The sequence below is a fragment of the Zonotrichia leucophrys genome, chromosome 2 (assembly GCF_028769735.1).
Source record: "Zonotrichia leucophrys gambelii isolate GWCS_2022_RI chromosome 2, RI_Zleu_2.0, whole genome shotgun sequence".
Taxonomy (NCBI): domain Eukaryota; kingdom Metazoa; phylum Chordata; class Aves; order Passeriformes; family Passerellidae; genus Zonotrichia; species Zonotrichia leucophrys.
In genome coordinates, this window is record NC_088171.1 from 128,740,510 (window position 1) to 128,759,453 (window position 18,944).

General features: G+C 42.9%; 1 protein-coding gene across 3 annotated transcripts in view; it reads right to left on the bottom strand.

The window, feature by feature from the left end:
* FZD6 (frizzled class receptor 6) overlaps positions 1 to 18,944 on the bottom strand; it is a 67,624-nt gene that overhangs the window by 14,002 nt on the left and 34,678 nt on the right. Inside the window, exons 1-2 of one of the 3 annotated variants that reach the window (XM_064706387.1) lie at positions 13,900 to 13,957; positions 13,044 to 13,424 (exon numbers count right to left, since the gene is read on the bottom strand). The exons of 1 other annotated variant lie outside the window; for it this stretch is intronic. In XM_064706387.1, coding sequence (XP_064562457.1) covers positions 13,044 to 13,223 — 180 coding nt within the window. In that variant the 5' untranslated portion in view covers positions 13,224 to 13,424; positions 13,900 to 13,957. Of the gene's footprint in view, positions 1 to 13,043; positions 13,425 to 13,801; positions 13,865 to 13,899; positions 13,958 to 18,944 lie in introns of those variants that run through there. One more of the 3 variants, XM_064706388.1, reaches the window with a different exon arrangement.

Consider the following 18,944-nt stretch of genomic DNA (forward strand, 5'->3'; position numbering starts at 1 on the left):
ATTTCAGTACCTATCCCTCTTCTAGATCCATTTATGAATTAGTTTGTTATCAGAAGTTTCAGTAAAAGTAACGAAGGGGAACCATTCTAGAGATTTATTTGGTATAGCATGAAACTATCAGCTCAGGACTTAATACCTCTTATTGGGAAAAAAACATTTATCTATTTATTTATACCTACTTTTCTTCTTGTTCTTTAAGCAGGCATTAGAAAAAAAAGTCTACAATGGGTTACCAGCACAGTTTCTTAAAATAATATAGGCTGTGACCATATTTTTGGAAACTGAAGTATATATAATCTGAATTATCCCTTAACAGAAGCATGGAGTCCCTCAAAAAACTAATAGATTTTACAGTCAATGAGTTTTTCAACTAAAAAGAACCCTCTATAAAACGTAAAACTTTGCCTCAAGCACACACAAATGGGATTTGTAAATACAGATATATTTCCAGCAACTGCTTACTTTTACCATTTAAGAACATCAGAAGTGTTAGTGAATTGTGCCTGGAACTCTGCTAAAATGAAGTATCTTTAAGTGTGGGCTTCACTTCCAGCTAGCCAAAATGGAAAAGTCTGCTCATAGAAAATAGTATGTCTGCATTTCCTGATGGACCATAAAAGCAAATCTTACCAAAACCAAAGTATTTGCTCCTCCAGCTTCACAGTCTGGAAGCACAAAGTAAAGCCAAGATCAAAAGCTCACTGACAGTAAAATTCAGCTCCTTCAAGGACACTTTATCTGAACCGTGGATGTCCCAACCACAAACCACATTTTACCCACGTGGTCAGCTGGGTAAATTGCATGCATGCTCATGCTGGCGTCCTAAACATGAAAGTCTGGGATTAAACTCACAATCTTATACCATAATCTTCCTCTCTTCAGGAAGTTCAGGGTCTGCATGTGGCACAAACAAACAAAATTCGCTCTTCCAGGAAACCAAGGCATTTGGCATTTTAAGCATTAGCAACCACTGCCCTGTCATATGAAGAAGAGATGAAAATCTGCACACTGGGTGATGAGAATGCTAAAAATAGAGTGAAACTACACTCTTGAAAAAACAGAAAGGGAGCCTCACACAGTCAGTGTATGTTCTAAAATATAAATTCCCATCTTCTTGACAATGGAAAACAAAACTCAGTAAATGTAAGACAAACTAGAATACAGTAACAATCTTTTAAAAACAACAACAACAAAACCCAAACCAACAATCTAATAGCAGCTGTAAAGTCAAAGATGATGTAGCCTGTAACAGCAAGAGGGGCATGCCTCAAGCACTATCAGTGAAGAACCAAGGACTGTGGGATGCAAACTTTCCACTAACATGAACACCTTATGAAATCCTAGGGTCCTTACAAGGTGTGTCTATGCTATATTATCTCCAGCAGCAAAGACAAGCTACCTCAGAAATCCAGTTATGGTGTGGTTCTGCAAACAGTAACACCACAGAGACAAGTAAAGACAAATGGCTCAAAACACAGAAAAAATGTCTAAGTGCAAACATGTCCTGAAATGTGCTTTGCCAACAAGTAAATTGCAACCTAGAACTATATATGGATCCTGTGCTCACCATGCTTCTCTGTTTTGTGCTTAGCAGGCTTACAACTGCAAGACACAAGAGAAACAAGTTCATTATTCCATGCAAACATTTCAAATGCTCTGTTGTACCTCACCTCAGTCTGATCCTAGAGAGAAGCATTACCAGAGATGATCAGTCTCTGGGGTTCTGATGTATGATAACTACCAGCATATACCAAAACAACTAAGTGAAAATACTCTCCTGTACTCTGCTGATTAGTGTCACAGAGACACTTTCATAATATAGAAAACTGTGGACTGAAATATCGAGGTCTTTGTTACAATCATCCATGGCAAACCTTCAATGTAAAAGACAGGAAATACCTTGAATTGCTGAGACACACAGAGGACTTGAGCCTTTGTTCAGCCGCTGGAGTCAGATACCTAAGACAGTAAAAACCTGCTTTCCCAACCACTGGGCTCTACCCACCATGTGAAAGCATTTAGCTTCATTAATCTAGTTAACATCAAGGTTCACTGAGTTAAACAATGACAGACACTAACTGTCGTGGTGTTAAGCCATGTCACCTCTTTGATACATATATTTTGATTAAAGGAACAACACCACAACCTTGCTGCTTACAGAACTCCATATTTCAGTCACCAAAGCAAAGGCAGGCTTAAATCTGTATTTCTACAATTGTACTCCACTGTGTACCTCAGATTCCTACCTATACTAAATATATAGTTCTATATATTCCTGCCTAAACTAAATAATACCTACACATTGCTACTCATGTAACTATGTATCTGCTTTACAGGGAATAACACCCACCTAAATAATGAATAATTAGAGTCATAGAACATCTCAGATTGGAAGGGGCCCAGAAGGATCACCAACTCCCTTGCTTCTTGCAGGGCACTTTCATGATTAATAATTAAAAATTAATTGTTAAAAATTTACAATACCATACAGAATTCAGTCACTACAGAATTGAAGTATAGTCTCAAACTCTAAACCAAATATATTTATAAACAAGTAACTTTTCAGATGTGATAGGAAATACAGCCACTGTCAATCACAGTGCATATAAACTATCTCAGATATACTATCACAGTGCATATAAACTATCTCCTCAGAAGAGGAGACAGTAATTACTCTTTCTACTCCCAGAGCTACACTAACAATCTTCACAGTATCTTTAGCCACTTTTACAATGATAATCTGTTTCCATTAAAAACAGTGGAGCAAATATGGCACGGCTGATTTAATCCTACACTATTGTTACAATGGAGTTATTCTCAGATGGATGCAAACAAGATTAGCATCACACCCAGAGGGATTAATGCCTTCATGCAATTCCTAGACAGGCTGGCAAGGGTGGCAATTTGCTGATGGCCATAGTGAATCAGCTGCCAAGAACCTCCGACTTCTGGTTCATGCACAATTAACTAAGTCATGATAAATAAATGTCCCAACACATGAAACTAAATGAAGGATGAAATGTACAAGTCCAATAGATTCAAAGCAAGGTTGAGAAAAGACTAGGTTTTTCCCATTGGAAGTTACATTGAGGAATTTAGATCAAAGGCAAGTTAAATACACTTAATTTGGTATGTAAGGATTTTGCAGGAAGCTGAGGCACTTTAAGTGTCAGTGCCTTGTTGCTACATGCCTGCTAAAAGCTGCTTCTTAACAGAACTGCAAAACAGGAACCTGGGAATGCACAGAAACATTAGTGCAATGTCAACCACCCTTTAAACCAGCAAGGAACATGGTATGAGCTCATTTGAGAGCTCATATACACCATGTCTCTACCTGAGCTCTGAGTAATAATCAACTACTGCTGCCAGCAGCAAGTATCAGCTGTAATCTCTATTTTCTCAATTCAGTTAAAACTGCATGGGTAAACCAACAAAAGTTTTTCAGGACTAAAAGTCACCACTTATATTTTAGCTATAAATGCATATAAGATGTATATTATAAATCTGAATGCTTTTAAGTTTAATATGCATTATTAGTGCATCTTGATTTGACAGAGGTAAAAAGAAAACCATCAAACATACATGAATTTGACTTTAATAAGCTGCTTTAAAAAAACAGCATTACTTTCTGCAGCTTCCACAATAAACTAAAAGTACACAAAGTTGTGTTTAATCTAAAAGCTTTTCAAACATTTTTAAAATGTAATCAACTTAACATTTACATAGATAAGAATGAAGTATTTTGTCAGAGTACAAAGTAGGTTGCCCCGTTAGTTTAAAAGACAATAGTTTGTGTTTCCTTCTCCAGGAAATCTGAAGTTCAAAGAGCTGGTAAGAGGCTAGGGGTGGTGCAGAGAAAGAAATGGGCAGTAAACAAGCAGTGGGACAAACGATGCCGTTCTGCAGAAAGATGTTTGCAAAGATATAAGCTTATTTTTGTCCTTCAACCACACAGCAAAGGCAAGACATGCACTTAGACTGTCAAATTATATATATATATACACACACATGTGCCTGCATATACATTCTGGTCTGAACTTTCATATTAGCTTTTCAAAGGTTAAGGAAATATGAATCAAAAATCCTACCAGGGCAAGGATAAAGCACGTGGGGGAATGTTTTCAAAGGCTGATAGGACAGCAAGGCACTCATGCACTTTCAAAAAGAGGTAAGACAAACTCCATAAAACTACTCCAATACCACACCTTGGTACTAAGGTTGCCATTGACACTATAATGGGCACAGACACAGAAGGATAAAACAGGCTATTCTGCTTTTTCACTTTTATACACTCTGAATAGTTTTGTACTAACTATACAGAGCTGCAAGATATTCTGAGTTGGAAGGGACTCACTAGGACCAACTCAGAGAATGGCCCACACAGGGATATAGCAACAGAATTTCTTTCTGCAGTAAAACAACTTAATTCCATACTTTCTCTTTAAGTATTTTCACATGCAAAATAAAAATACATATATACCTATATTTTTTAAGCATAGCAAATATATAATTCCTGTCTATATTATAAACAATATAGACAGGAATTTTACATCTCACTATCTGAAACAAACTTAAATGCAAGCATTTCAAATACTTTTCAAAATAGCTTATGACCAAAATCCACTGCATTTTTTGTTCTAACCTAAATTATAGCTTGACCTAAATTATAGATATTCCAGCCTCTGCAATTTACAGTCTTTAACAAACATGAGAGCTTTTTCCCAAGCGTTACAGAACTGAACTATTTTTACAAAGATTTTCAGTTATACATTGTATCTGATTTAGGTTTTGCGTAAACTGGACAGCATAAAAGACAGAAAACTGTAAGTTAACTGAAGGAAGGTATACTGCAGGCCCTCAGACATCTGAAGTCTAGACAAAGCTTCATTACATCTGGACTGCAGTAGCATAAGAATCTCAAATCTTAAATTCTCCTTGTATTTGCTATGTGTTACAGGAGTACGTGGATTTATTGCTAAACTTTTGTGCAGCGTTCAATGTAAAGGACTACCTGTAATAATGTTGATAGACAGTCTTATCATTAAAAAATCCCCCCATTTCTAAGAAATTCTGGCAGAAGTTATTACTGCTCTGGTTCCAAAAGTCATCCAGATTTATGCTTCCCCTTCTCTCTGTGAGTGTGGAGACACACTTCAGCACAACAGCACCACCCAAGTTACCAGAGTAGTAAACCTGCACCATTTCTTTCTTGCCTACTGCATTTTTAAGTTTTAAATGAAAACTTTAGTAGTCTTTAAAAAAACAACTTTGTTATGATGTAGGAGATATCAGTCAAGTCATTTGCACATGCTGAACCAATATCAGTTGGTCAAATGCACAAGTCATTTGAGCAAGCTGAAGCCCATGCCTCAGCATCTGCAATCATTACCTCTGTCTGCTGCTTTCACTGCTTCCAGTTGGTCACACTTTGAGACACTCCCAGTTTTGAATGCCTTCATTAGACACTGTTTCCTTATTGTTAGCCCAAAGTGCTCATCTTGGTGACATTTCCCTCATTATCCTCCCTATTTCTCCTGTTCTAAAAGCTTAAGGCCACCTTTTCTTTCTCCCTGTCACGTTATGATTTGTGGGCCACGTTAACCACGACACTTAATGTTCTGTTTGCAGCTCTGTGTATAATCCCCAGCCAGATCCCCCACCCAACTGGATTCTTAGAATGGTGCACCTTGTACCTTCCTTGCAAGAGCATCAGCTCAGGTGAAACAGTATGCAGCAGGGATGTGGCATCCCAGCAAACAGGTATTGCTAGGTCACCATGAGGCTGGATGGGTACAGTCCCTCTCCAGAAAAGCAATGCTTTTAATTTTGTATGCAGGAAAACTGTGTGGAGAGTTTGGCCACTAAGTGCTTTGTGGCAGTAGCTACTGAGTCTAAAGAAATCTGGTTATGCAGGCCCTCTGGGCAATACAGCATGAGCCAAACTTGGAAGGATGTGGTTACTCTTTGAAATAACTTGATCTACCAGAAGTTTAAGTACAGGAAAGGTGGATTTTATTTTTCTTCCCAGGAAGCTCTTGTCTAGAGGAGAGGCATCTTCAGTAAGAGGACATCCTTATGTCCTACAAAGACTGATCATCCAGGCCTCTCTCCCCCCATATACTGTAGCTACTCACACAGCTCTTACTCACCCCTGCCCACCTCTCCCAATAGCTATGCAGAAATCCAGCAAGTCTCCACTCGTCTACACCACACAGCTCAGAAGAAGAGGGCAGACATATGCATCTTTTACTCTGGCAGGCAAATTACCAACGTGCAACAGCAATCACAGATGCACACAAATACACAGAGAGGAGCCAAAAAGGCAACCATGTGACAAAGGAACTATGTTTGCCCCTAAGGGCTGGTGAATCAACAGCTGAGAGAGAGAAAAAGGTAGCAAATTTTGTGGTGCAGTTACTCCCACCCCCTCCCTGTGGAATACAGTAAAGAACTAAAGAGATGACACAATAGTACTTTGAGAAATTGTCTGCTTTAATCACTGCACTGTCAAACTAGAAAAGAAACCATGGACATGTGACCACATTCCCCATCCAATGTGGTTTTTTTCTGGACCATTTGCTTTTTATGGTCTTTATCAATGAAGGCATAGGTAACACCTTGTAGCCAAGCTGTCACCCTGAACATCCATCCTGCAAATGGAAAACTAAGCCTGCATTCCACCTCCACCAGCACACAACAAGGGCCTGAGCTCCATCCAGCCTCCTGACCCATGCAGCACTGTGGGCAAAGAGCACCTCACACCCAAACACCACAAAGCTCGCTTCAGAAAGACATCAGGATCCTCTGCCATTCTTAGATTTGTAGATGACAAGCATGAGGAGCCTTGCAAAGATGTCCCACAATGTACCTTGCTTCACCAAATCCTTCAAGACTGCCCATCTGCTGTTTCCAGAGCTGCTGTGGGGCAATGCACTGGGTGTGAGTTGTGACCCAGTTGTTGATCTCACACAGTTTGACAGCTCACAGACAGCAGAGGGCAGACAGTGTGGACCACCAGCACACAACAATATACAATTTTGTCCTACTAGCCTACTATTAAAGAAAGATATGTGAAGAAGACCTTCAAAATCATGGTCAGCACATCACCCTCAGCACACCTATCCTACCTAATCTAATGCTAGGTTTTACTAATGACCACGTGAAGTTCACAAGGTTCCACTGGGCAGCAGCCACTTCCACAAAGACACAAAGACAATTTGGAAATTGCATCTGTGTCTCAAAGCTTTGTACCCACTGCTGACTCTCCCCAATGCCAAGGATGATGTGTTCTCAGCAGACAGCTCAGCTCCCAGGCCCTAACTGTCCTCCATCAGTGAAGGCAAAGCAGTTACAAACTCAATAGCTCTGTTCCTGCTTTCATTCTCTATATAAAAAGTTTCAGGGAAGCTGTTCTGTTCATGCACAGGTCCTCTAGGAGTAGGCTACAGCCACAGGACTAAGTCCATCACTGCCTTCATTTACCCAGTAATTGCAGATTTGAGTGTGATGAAGAGGGGATTGGAAACAAGGCTGCACAGTAGGACTAAGAAACCACCTACAGCTGCACTTGAACATTAACATCAACTGCACTTTAACATTAACCTTCTGCACTGCAGAAGGGACATCTGCAGGAGACAAACAGCAAGATACCATGGTATTTCTCAGAAGCTGACAAAGATCTGCAAGACAGCCTTCCATAGGCCAGCTTCAGACCCCGTGCACAGTGAAACTGGCCAAAACCTAATCCAGAGTAGAACTCCTCTGTCTCAGGCAGCAGTCAGGTAAGAAGTGTGCTGACTTCACCTCCTGATCCACTCCTGTAACACCAAATTACTTGCCAGAGGAGGCATAACCTCTGAAGATGGATAAAGAGGAGGCTCTTGGAATCACACTGTCAACACCACCTCCAAGAACACCAGCCACCATCTCTTTGCCAAGCAAGCAGTATTTGGACCCCCATGCATTCTAAACAGCATCCCTGCAGAACAAAGAGCAAGGCAGTACTATTCACATTTTCAAATGGGCAAGTCCTGCTGCTCAGAGAAAGCAGCAGCAGATTTTGCAGATGACTGATATGCTCAGAGCCAGGATAATGGGATTACACTGATTTGCCTGCTTTCAGTCAATCTGCACAAGCCAATCACACTTGAAGAGCCTCAGTACTACTGAGGTAACAAACACTTTTTTAGTGGCTGTAATTTACTGTACCATTGGAACCAGCAAAAATGGTTTATGAATGTTGCTATAAGCACCACTGTAAGAACTAAACATGATGTATGTTTCTTTGGAATACCTGAGAGCAAGAGAGTACAACAAATGAATACACATCCCAAATTTTTATGTTCTTTTACAAAATTACACAGATAATTCACATGTTTTCAAACCTTTAGTCAATGCTTTTCTGCAACTTCCAAGGAGATGTTCAAATCAATTACTCATGTCCACTATTCCATATTTCTTGAGACATAACCAACAGAGAAGTCAGTTGCACTGCCTTGTATTTCCTTTGATCCATATGAAGTATGTATAAAAAATACTTTGGCATCTGCCAACTTCCATTTAACAAGCATCAATTCAGCTGCTTCATCACCACAATCTTTTGTGACATGCACTACACTCTGAGAAGCTAGAAAAGTTTGTAAACAGTAACACATGATGTTCTAAATTTACCACTTTTTACAAAGGCCTCCCCTGCTCTTTAGTACCATGGTAAAGGAACAACAAAAATGTTACAACCAAAATATGAATTAAAGACTCCTTTGTGCTTGTTCCATATTAGTGTTTCATGTATTACACCAAGCACTGCTCATGTGGAGCACAAGCAAGAAGCAAAGATGGCTCTCTCCAGAGATTAAGTAAATTCACACCTGTGATACTTTGCAGGCTATCCCAGTAATAACCTTCTCATAAAACACCACTTATTTGCCCTAAACTCCCAACCTACAGTGGTAGACAGCTTTTTCCTTCCTGTGTGTATACACACACATGTACCAATTTAAGCTTGCAGACACCAGGTTTGCAGGTTTTTATAAGTATTGTTATTTGAATTAACTGTAAATTTGGATTTAGTGGAAGCAAATGAAGCCATTACATTACAAATTTTAACTCATGCAACTTCAGTATTAAACTTTGGAAGGTACTTTTTAACCCCCTCTAAATGGCTTTAAACTGACCACAGTTCTCACACAATTTCTGCCACTGCTGCAGCCAGCTGCATTTAACCCTCCACAGACATGCACACACATATTCTGGCACGTGGCCATGAACTCAGAAGTTAATGGAAAACTCACTACTGAATCATTTTTTCAATCTCTCTGAGGTACTTCATTGTTCTCTGTGCAACATTTTCCAATGTTTTCTACAGTCTGCTCTAAAAGCTCACTGGCAAGCCTTTTCCCTTTGTACTTCTACAGGCCTGGATCTTGCCCACATCAGGAAGTCTTAAGGGCTTGTCTCCTGTGGACACATTCCAGAACTGCAGCAGAACAGATTAAGAGATATGAATGTAAATTACAACACAGGAACTCTCTGCCTTGATGGAATAACGCCTTCAGTTGACAACCTATTCCAGGATAGTTAAAGCAGGAATTACTTTGGAATTCGAAGTGACTTGTTTTTGTGGACGACCACGAGGGGGAGTTACACCTATTTAAGTACAGCTGTAATGAACCAGATCTTCTGTTATGTCCACTTATTTTCCTCATCAGACAAACCCTACATCTTCCACCTCCCAATCTGAACTAGTAATAACAAGAGCAGTTACTGATAAACTGCTTTGAGATACAGAGATGGTAGGCATCTGCAAATAATCAGATTCCACAGTCATGCAGCTGTTTAGCAAACATACACAAAACTTCACACCACAAACCATGTGGTTTTACTTTCCTAAAGCCACCATCTGTTGTGTAAACAAAACGAATCCAAATACAAAGTAAAAGTCAAGAAGGCAATACTCGGTCTGTCAAGTTGAAAGCTCAAAATTAAACTAAATAAATAAACATGTGAATGGAGGGAGCAACTGGAACTTACATATTTTTTATTGCAGAAAACAAGATCCCAGAGGGACTATCCTCACTAGCCAGAACATCCACACCAGAGGCCCTAGGACTGAGTTAGTCATCTTCCTGCTCTAGTGTTGCAGTGTTCTGGTTTATAGCACATCATTATGAACAGCTGATACACGAGGCAGAAATGTAAAACCATCTATCAGCTGCTTTCCTTGAAGACAGCAGCTCCACATCATCCTCTTCTGGAGGAGTACTGTGAAGACACCATCCAGAAATACCAATTTAACACATCCCCAGCACAGCTCTTCTTGTTATACAACACTCCCATGCAGCAGAACACACCTGTAGAGCCTTCAGAGCAGGGCATGGTGAGTTACCACTGTTCTGGAGAGTGAACTTCACCTTGTGGTGAGACTTGCCCCCTTGACAAATCATCATCCTTTTGGGGAGCAAACACTCCCCAAAAATTCTTAGAGGGGGCAGAAACGTAAACCTGCACTAACACTAGGGCTCTCTGCACAAAATATTTTTGATTTGTGGAAGAAGCCCCTACATTATTCCTTAGGATTGCATGATCCTACTAAAAGTCAGTTATGATACAGGGAGCAAAATACTGCAGGCCTCAACCTCAAAACCCTGTGAGACCTTACATGCAAATATGTAAATCTCATGCCCAATTTTGAGAACAGGCAAGGGGAAGGGAGGGGGAAGAGCAAGACAGAATTAAAAAAGAAAGCCTTCAAGCATTCCTGCTGAGGATCAAAGGAAAGCACTTCTATAGAGTGAAAACATGCCATTAAAATTCTTTCTTTGGTATGAATGAAGTTTGGACTGAAAATTGGAAAAAAAATTAAGCTATTAAAACAACAGAGGTCTCCTCCACCTCCTAACACACTGCCTTGTTATGGCTGCAAACTGAAATTAAACACTGCTCCAAAAGTTAGTGACTCCTCCTCCCCTGCTGCAACACTGAAAATCCCCTGAAAAGCAGAATCCTTTCACAATCCTGAGAAGGTTCTCAGTTGCAATCAACTATGGACAAACTGGCACCATTACTGAATGATATGGAGAACGACATCAAAATATATGGCACTGGTACACACTGGTCCCTCTCAGAAAGAAGGCCCAGCAATGAACCACAGTAAGCTTTTACCATATTAATGCCAAATCTAACCACTACCAGTGGATTCAACACGAACTTCATACAGAATGGAGCAAAGACCCTTTCACCTGTAAAGCAGCTGCCTTAAAAACTCTCTTTGACCAAGAATTCCATCATCACTGCTGGACCACAACAAAGGCAGGCAGCCCACCACACAAGAGGCAGCTCAGAAATGTCTGCACAGCACCACAGTAGTTAGGAATATCAAATTAGAGGCCAGGCAGTGGGAATGACAGGAGACTAGGAAGCAAATCAAAGAGGGTAGGCAAATTAAACCCTAACAGACACTGTTGCTCCCTGCAGCCACCCAGCCAGTTGGCTGAGTAGTAATGCAACACTAGCAGTCAGGTTATAAGGGCGACAGGATAGAAAAAGAGAGAAAACAAGAAAACTTCTCACTACCACACAATTTTTAATGAAATAGCTATACAAGAAGGAAGTTGGTAGCTATATGCAAGGCAAGCCATGAATACTTTCCAGGAGGAACTCCCTCCACACATGCACTAGGCAGAGTTACTGACAGCTGAGAAAAGTCAGCCATGGCAACCTAATAAAAATGGCTCTGTGGCCTCTCTGCCCCAGCAACAGCATGACTGGAAGGCACAAATACATTGAGCCAGGTGCTGGCTCGATGGCTGCAGTTAACACACACCGAGTCAGAAGCAGCAGCGTACCTGAGGAGATAAAGTGGCAGACACTGCAGGAAGCATTCCTGGGAAGTGATGGCTAGAGAAGCACTGCACAGCTCACAGCTGAAGCCTACAGCCTGCCTTCTAGCTAAAAAGCCCTCAATTTGTCAGAGATCTGCAGCAAATTCAGTTGCCCGCATACAAATGGCTTAACATTTGATACCGGAATTTCCCACACATCTACACTGGGTTGATAAAACCAATGTGAGACCAAAGCCTGTGCTATCCCAGGCTGGCAGGGAATTGTGATCATCCCAAGCAACACTAAAAACATGTTTCAGCAACTGAATCAAGCTCCTCCTCCAAGCTCAGTAAACAGTATGCAAATAAGATTTTAGTAGCAGTACCTTCAACACCACATTTAATTTTTTTAAGGACAGAAATTTAATATTCACCTCATTTCTGTTGCACTCTTTGCATAGCACAAGACACTCAGCTTTTCAAGACCTGTGTTAAGATTTTCCCCCTCTCTTACCACTGAAAAGCCATTATTAAAACAGGTTCAAAACTTGTTTTACAAGCCTCTCACCCAGAGAGGCTCTCACCCTTCACAGGTATTGCTATGGGCAAAGCCTTTCCACAACGTGGCATATTCTCAGAGAGCCACACTTGCAGTCAGTTCAGGTAAGAAAAGTGCTTATTTTCAGTTTAAAAGAGTAAAGTTCTCTTTCAGTCAGAAGTTTCAGCATCCAGTCAGAAGACATCAGAATGCAAAAGCCACAATGGAGAACAGGGCCAAGAATAACTTCAGGTGATCCTCCTTAGTAGATGTAAGGCGACAGAGGAGCAAAGAGCATCTTCTAAATGTGATTTTTGCACTGAGTTCAGGCAGGCCAGGATATCCTAAACTATTTGTCCTGAGAATTTCAACAATTGTTCTGTCTAACAGTAAAGTGCCTGAGCTATATGTGATCAGCTCTGCCAAAATGCTCTGAATAGCCACATTGCTGTGCTACACCCATTCCTCTTCCACTCTAATACAGGATCCAAGGCAGGGTGGGGGGAGGAAGTCGGTAGCTCCCTTATATAGCACTTTACCAGGAGCTCTAGAACACTCTGAAGACACATCTACTTACTAAACATTACCAGTCTTGTCATTCAGTGCAGCAGGTATCCCAAATAGTTTCCTAATGACAAATTTGTTACATACAATTTGGTGGGGGGAGACGGGGGTGAGAAACTTACGTCCATTTTGCGAGCAGCCGTGTCCTGATCATAGTGTCCCATGAGGTTTGGGAAAAAAGTCATATTGTAAGGCATTCCTGAACATCTGGAAATAGTAATTGGCTCACAGGTGAATAAGCTGTGCCCTTGCACCAGAGCTAGAAGTAAGCTGCAGGTCGCAAAGAACACAAGTGCTCCCATTTTTTCAGGATCTCCAACTTCAGCACATCGCTCTGTTCAGCAGTTACACAGACCGGCGTTGCACAGGGATAAAAACACGCATCTTCCTCTGCCAGCTCCGGCGCAGGGCAGCAAGGCACACAACCAGACTCCTCAGAGCCGCTTTAGCTATTGTCCCATTTTAGCCGAGCGCGACTTTGCTCAATCCCTTCTTCTTCGAGTCTGTGCGTGCAAAGACGGGACAGAGAAGTGAACAGCAGAAACAACCCGACCGCGACCACCCGTCCGAAGGCCGAGCTCGGCCTCCCGGCCGGCCTGCAGGCGAAAGGGCGGCTCCGGCCGGGCCGGGTGCCCCCGCGGCGCCTCCCCGACCCCACACACCGCGCCGGGGCCGCGGCTCGCCGCGTTCGACCCCCGCTCCCGCCCGGGCCCCGGAGCCGCCGCCGCCGCCGCTCCCAACGCCCCGTTCCCAGCCCCGCCCTGGGAAGCGGCGCCCGCGGGCTCGGCAGGGCAGTCGGGCCAGGACCCGGGGCTCGCCGGGCGCGGCCCCGGCGCCGCATCCCCGCCACGCCCGGGCCGCGCCCCCGCCGCCCCCTCACCGGGACCCGCCCCCGGCGGCCACCCCGCGGCAACGCTCCGAGGTGGAGTCGCTGCTCCCTGGGACGGGACGGAGCCCTGACCCGCTGCCCGCACTCACCGGTGGCGGCCCCTCCGCGATGGCCGCCCCGCGGCACCTGCAGGATGTGGCGTCTGGCGGGCGGGGCGGGGCGGCTGCACCTTCCCGCCCCAGCGGGGCTGCGGGCCGGTGGCGGCGGGCGGGGCCCCGGCCGGGGCTGCGAGGAGCAGCGGCCCGGCCATGCGGCCACGGCCCCGAAGTCGTCCGTGTTGTCCCAGCGCGCCTCGCATGCCGGGGGAGCCCCGGCTGAGAAGGGCTCCGGCACTGCAGCACAGACGGAAACGGCGTGAAAGTCCCTTCAAACTGACTCGGCACTGGGTTTTCCTAAACATCTCTGTAACGCAATGTATAAATTCTCAAGGCAGTTTACAGAGTGTCGGGTGTCGGGGCATGAACCTGTCCCACTATTGGATCTGATCTCGAGGATTGTTTCCAAACGCACCTCGGCCTCTGCCAGGCGGGAGGGCCCCGCGGCAGAGGGCGGCGGGCCCCGCGCTGCCACCTTCACTGTCGCCTTCACCGCCACTTTCACCTTCACCACCCCCTTCACTGACACCTTCACTGACATCCTTGCTGCCACCTTCACTGCCACCTTCACTGTCACCTTCACCACCACCTTCACTGACACCCTTGCTGCCACCTTCACTGTCACTCTCGCTGCCACCCGTGCTGTGTCCTTCACTGCCACCCTGGTTGCTACATTCACTGCTACTTTTGCTGGCACCCGAGCTGCCATCCTGCAAAAGGCCCAAATCCTCAGGAGATGATGTGTGCAGACACTCAGTAGATGAGGCTACAGCTGAGGAAGAGATTGATATTAGAAGTTGATGTTCAACAATTGAATTTAATGAAGGAAAGGGAAGTAATCAGAAATATTTGGTGAGGAAAGGGATGCTGTGGTAAGAACAAAGGGAAATGACTATTCAAATGAAGGAGGAGCATTGTGGTGACTTTGGTGCTCAGACTAGTGCTGTCTTCCAGAAATGCAGCTGGAGGATGTGTGAACTGTCCTCCCACTGCTCCCACACCCGCTGCTGGCTGAGACCACACACACCAGACAAGTACTGGCCAGTAGTGCTCAACTGTGTTCACAAACACAGGCCTGAGCTAATGAGAAGTAAGTATAGAAATTCAGAATGTTACTAAGCAGAGGTGACCAAATTTCTCAGCATGGAGCCATCCAAGGTCTCATCAGGCTGTTGTTCAGCCATGCAAGTTGCTCCATGACTGGAACAGGAAACACCAGATGCCGAGACATGCAAACCAGATTTAGGGATGGTTTGATGATGTTCAGGCAGCACTGCTTCTCTTCTAATGAGCCCCTGGATAGTCTGTGCAGTCTGGCACATTCATCCAGAGAATCCCTCCATGGATTGTGCTTGGAGAGCACGAAACCTGCATGTGGTTATTCAGAAGACAATAACTATCTGGAAGCTCTCTATTCGTGCAGGTATTTTGTGTGTCGTTGCCTGTGTCACCCTAAAGAAACATAAAACTGCTCCATGTTCCCTTACACCAAACCATTTCAGCACCTCTGTGAATCATGAGGAGGATTATATCTACCTGCTGCATATTCACATAGTTCTGGCACTTGAGCACATGGAGTAACTTGATACCTGGAATTAAATTTGCTGTACAAACAAGCAAATGATGCTAAATTAAATGTTATTTGCAGGTTGTGGAAGTTATTGTACTTCACTATTTGATAAACCCATCTGCATTATCCTTTGTCATTGCTCCATTTCTCATCTTCCAGCTGTCTTCTGTCCTAGTCTCTCAGTAGCTCTACCTATCCTGGAAATACTATATTTTTCTTTTCATGAGCTCTGAGAGGCCACATACTCCAGGGGTCTGGAAGTGAGAGCCTCAGGAGCATGCAAGGGACAGTTTCCCCGCTCCACTTCTGCAGAAGTTCTTATTGGGAAGTTCTTGATCAGCCCTTGCTGAAGTTCCAGAGTTGCTCTCAGCTCTGGAACAGCATCAGACACACTGAAACCTTGCAGAGACAAAGCATGTTCAGTGCAGATTCACACTCCACCAGATTTCTAATGAACTCTATTTCCTTTCTAGTTCCATTGACTAAGGCATTATATAAAGTTATGGCTTAGTTTGTTCCATCAGAATGCATTTTTAACATAAATCTCTGAAAAACAGATATGGTTAAGTAACATTCTTTTCCTTCCATAAAGACTCTCATGGTTTTATTAGATGACAGGAAAAGGCAGAGAACAGGAAGCATGAAACCTTTTTTCAGTCACTCTATTAATATACTTTCTTTGCTCAGAACCTAATTGTTAAGCAAGTTATTCCAGAGGCTGGTTCTCAGAGTGTGATCTAAATATATTTGTTTCTGGCTCTATTAAGGTCTTGAATAACCAGATGGGGGAATGTGAGCACTCTCTTTGGTATCTAGCAAAGCACCTTGCAGTATGATTAAGTATTTTAAGCATGTGCTCAGCTGTATTGCTGATTAGGGAAGCAGCTACTCAGATGTGTAAGAAAATACTTTTGTTACCTCGCACTGGAGATATTGTTAACATTCCAGTTAATATTGATTTGCTGATCTTCCCTGGCACTGCCTCAAATAATTATAGTTTAACATTTTTACTGCAGAGAGTATAAGGTATTTAAAGCCGTATTTAAATCCTAGGTCATCTTCAGATGTCTTTCATCAAATTTAGCAGAAGGGAATTCAGCAGTCATGCACAGCAGATCCCTTCCAAGCTCTGCTTGCTCCCACCATCTTTGCAATGGATGTTCTGGAACAGGCTTTGTGCCATCCCCTCCATGCCCATGCTCCCTCCAGCTTGCTTAAACCCACCCTCAGCAGAAACATTCACATCTTGCCTGGGCTATGAGCTAAAGCACCATTTTCTCCGTCCAGTTTTTTTGTGGTGACATCCCTCCAGCCATGCAAACAGCAAGGTGACCATGTTTGCCTGCTGCATGAACATGTTGGTGCCCCATGTGCTTTGTGGAGGAGAGATCTCCAGCAGTGGCACTTGTCAGGAAGAAGCCTTCCTCTCACACACCAGGATGATGTGCATGGTGGTAATGCTTGAGTCTGCACACTTGTACATGAGCTTTGTCCTCCTGACACATCTAAAAGTTTCATAATTGAATTGCACTGAAGGAACATCGTACCGAAGTTTCACCTAATGTAATTTAAATGTTACAGATTTGCCAATTACACAGCTTGATATTGGCTGATTCAGTTATAAGACTCATAATGTTCTTATTATTCTGCATTTAAAACACATTATTCATAATTTTTTGGAATTTAAAAGGACTAAATAGCCAGTAGATGGCACCAATCAATCCTGTTGTGAGATTTAGAATGGCAAAGTGTAGTTCTTGTCTTTTTTTCAAATGCATTTTGGAAATGAAAAAAACTAGACAAAACAGCATTACTGACAAAATTGTACTTTTTAATTTACAGTAATAGTTTTTGAACAGAATGTTTGTCTGAAGTCAAAACCCTACCGTGTTATTGAACACATAAACTTGTGAGGAAGAACATAAAAATTTATTTAGCAAATCCAGTCTTTGATGGGTTAGTCCCTTCTGAGTACTTCTGCAGTCTCATTCAGCTGCATCAGCTTAAATCTTGTTTATAACATTTTCTTCCATAAAGCCTTTAAACTGTAACTCACCCCTCTCAACTCACTACAGCAGTGAAGACTAGAGAAGGAGTCATATAGAGAAAGCCAGAATGTTGGTGCATTGCTCTGTATTAATCTCATTACTGGGTACTTGGAACCTATGTCATGTTCCTCCCCGAACAAAGAATGTTATTTAGACTTTAGTCCTTCAAAATATTACAGCTGTGTGGGTTGTGGCACCCACACACAAGAAGATGTTGATTTCTTTGATGTAAGAAAGATCTCAAGAAAGATCTCATCTTTCATTTGTCTGTAAATGACAACACCATGCCTTCACAGCATTGCTTTAATAAAACAGTGATTATGCTAATAGTATTTCTTTCCAAACAGGTTACCTCGCCTAGCCCCGGATATTAAGCACGATGCAAACTAAACAGGAAATACGCTTGTAAAGAGAAAGCTGTCCTAACAGTTTAAGGCCAAGGACAATTCATTCCTTGTGGACCTTTAGCAGCTGCCTTCACTCCTGATCAATCTGCAGCCCATCTGGGTGGGTGACAGTAATGGTAGCAGCAGCAGTGAGTGTTTTTCTTGACAGAGCCCCTCTTGTCCCATTGTTCCTGTGTCTGTAGTGGAACTCACCTTAGACAATGTCACACAGGCTGGGGAAAGAGAAATCTGTGTTTCAGAGCATGAGTGATTTCCTATGGAAAAGACTGATACAAACCAAGCGATCTCTTGGAGTGGACAGGCAAGGTATAGGTGATTCTGACAGCAAAGCAGAAAATCCTGGCTTAATGAGGGATATTGTAGCTTTGGGTCTTACTCCCTCCAAAAGACCAACCCATTAATTTTAGGTGAACTGTCCATTTCAATACAGTGTGCAATTATCAAGGCAGAAGTGTCACACATAGGTAAAACCTTACCAAAAAAGGCCTTGTAAAACCATGGTTCAGGCCTGTTACTTCAGCTAAGTATAGCTAACAGCTAGCCTGTCCCATGAGAACCTGCAAGCACGTCAGCCATTGCTCATGAAAACCTGTGAAAATAAGAAGTCTATCCTGTGAGAATCCGTGAAGAATAAACGTGAGCATCTGTTGAAGAAGATGGCCTTAGCACATACACACATGAGCACCTATGAACCAATGAATTGAGTGCAAGAAAGTTACTAACCAATTAGAATTAAACACAAGGCTTTTGAAAACTGTATAAAAACAGGCTGTGAACATTAAAGTGCAGCTTTTGCTGCTTGACTTTGAAAGTGTCGTGTCCATCTTCATCTTCCTCACAGCTACACAGGAGTGACTTCACATAGATTTCCAGTGCTGCTCTTTAAGTTGGTAGTTCAAGATATTTATTGAAATGTGAGCATGCTAGAGATACAAGAAAACCATAGCTTTGGAAGTTCAGAGGCACCTACTGCAAGGTGATTCATGTCAGCCTGTTAAAGTCAGACTAATGAAC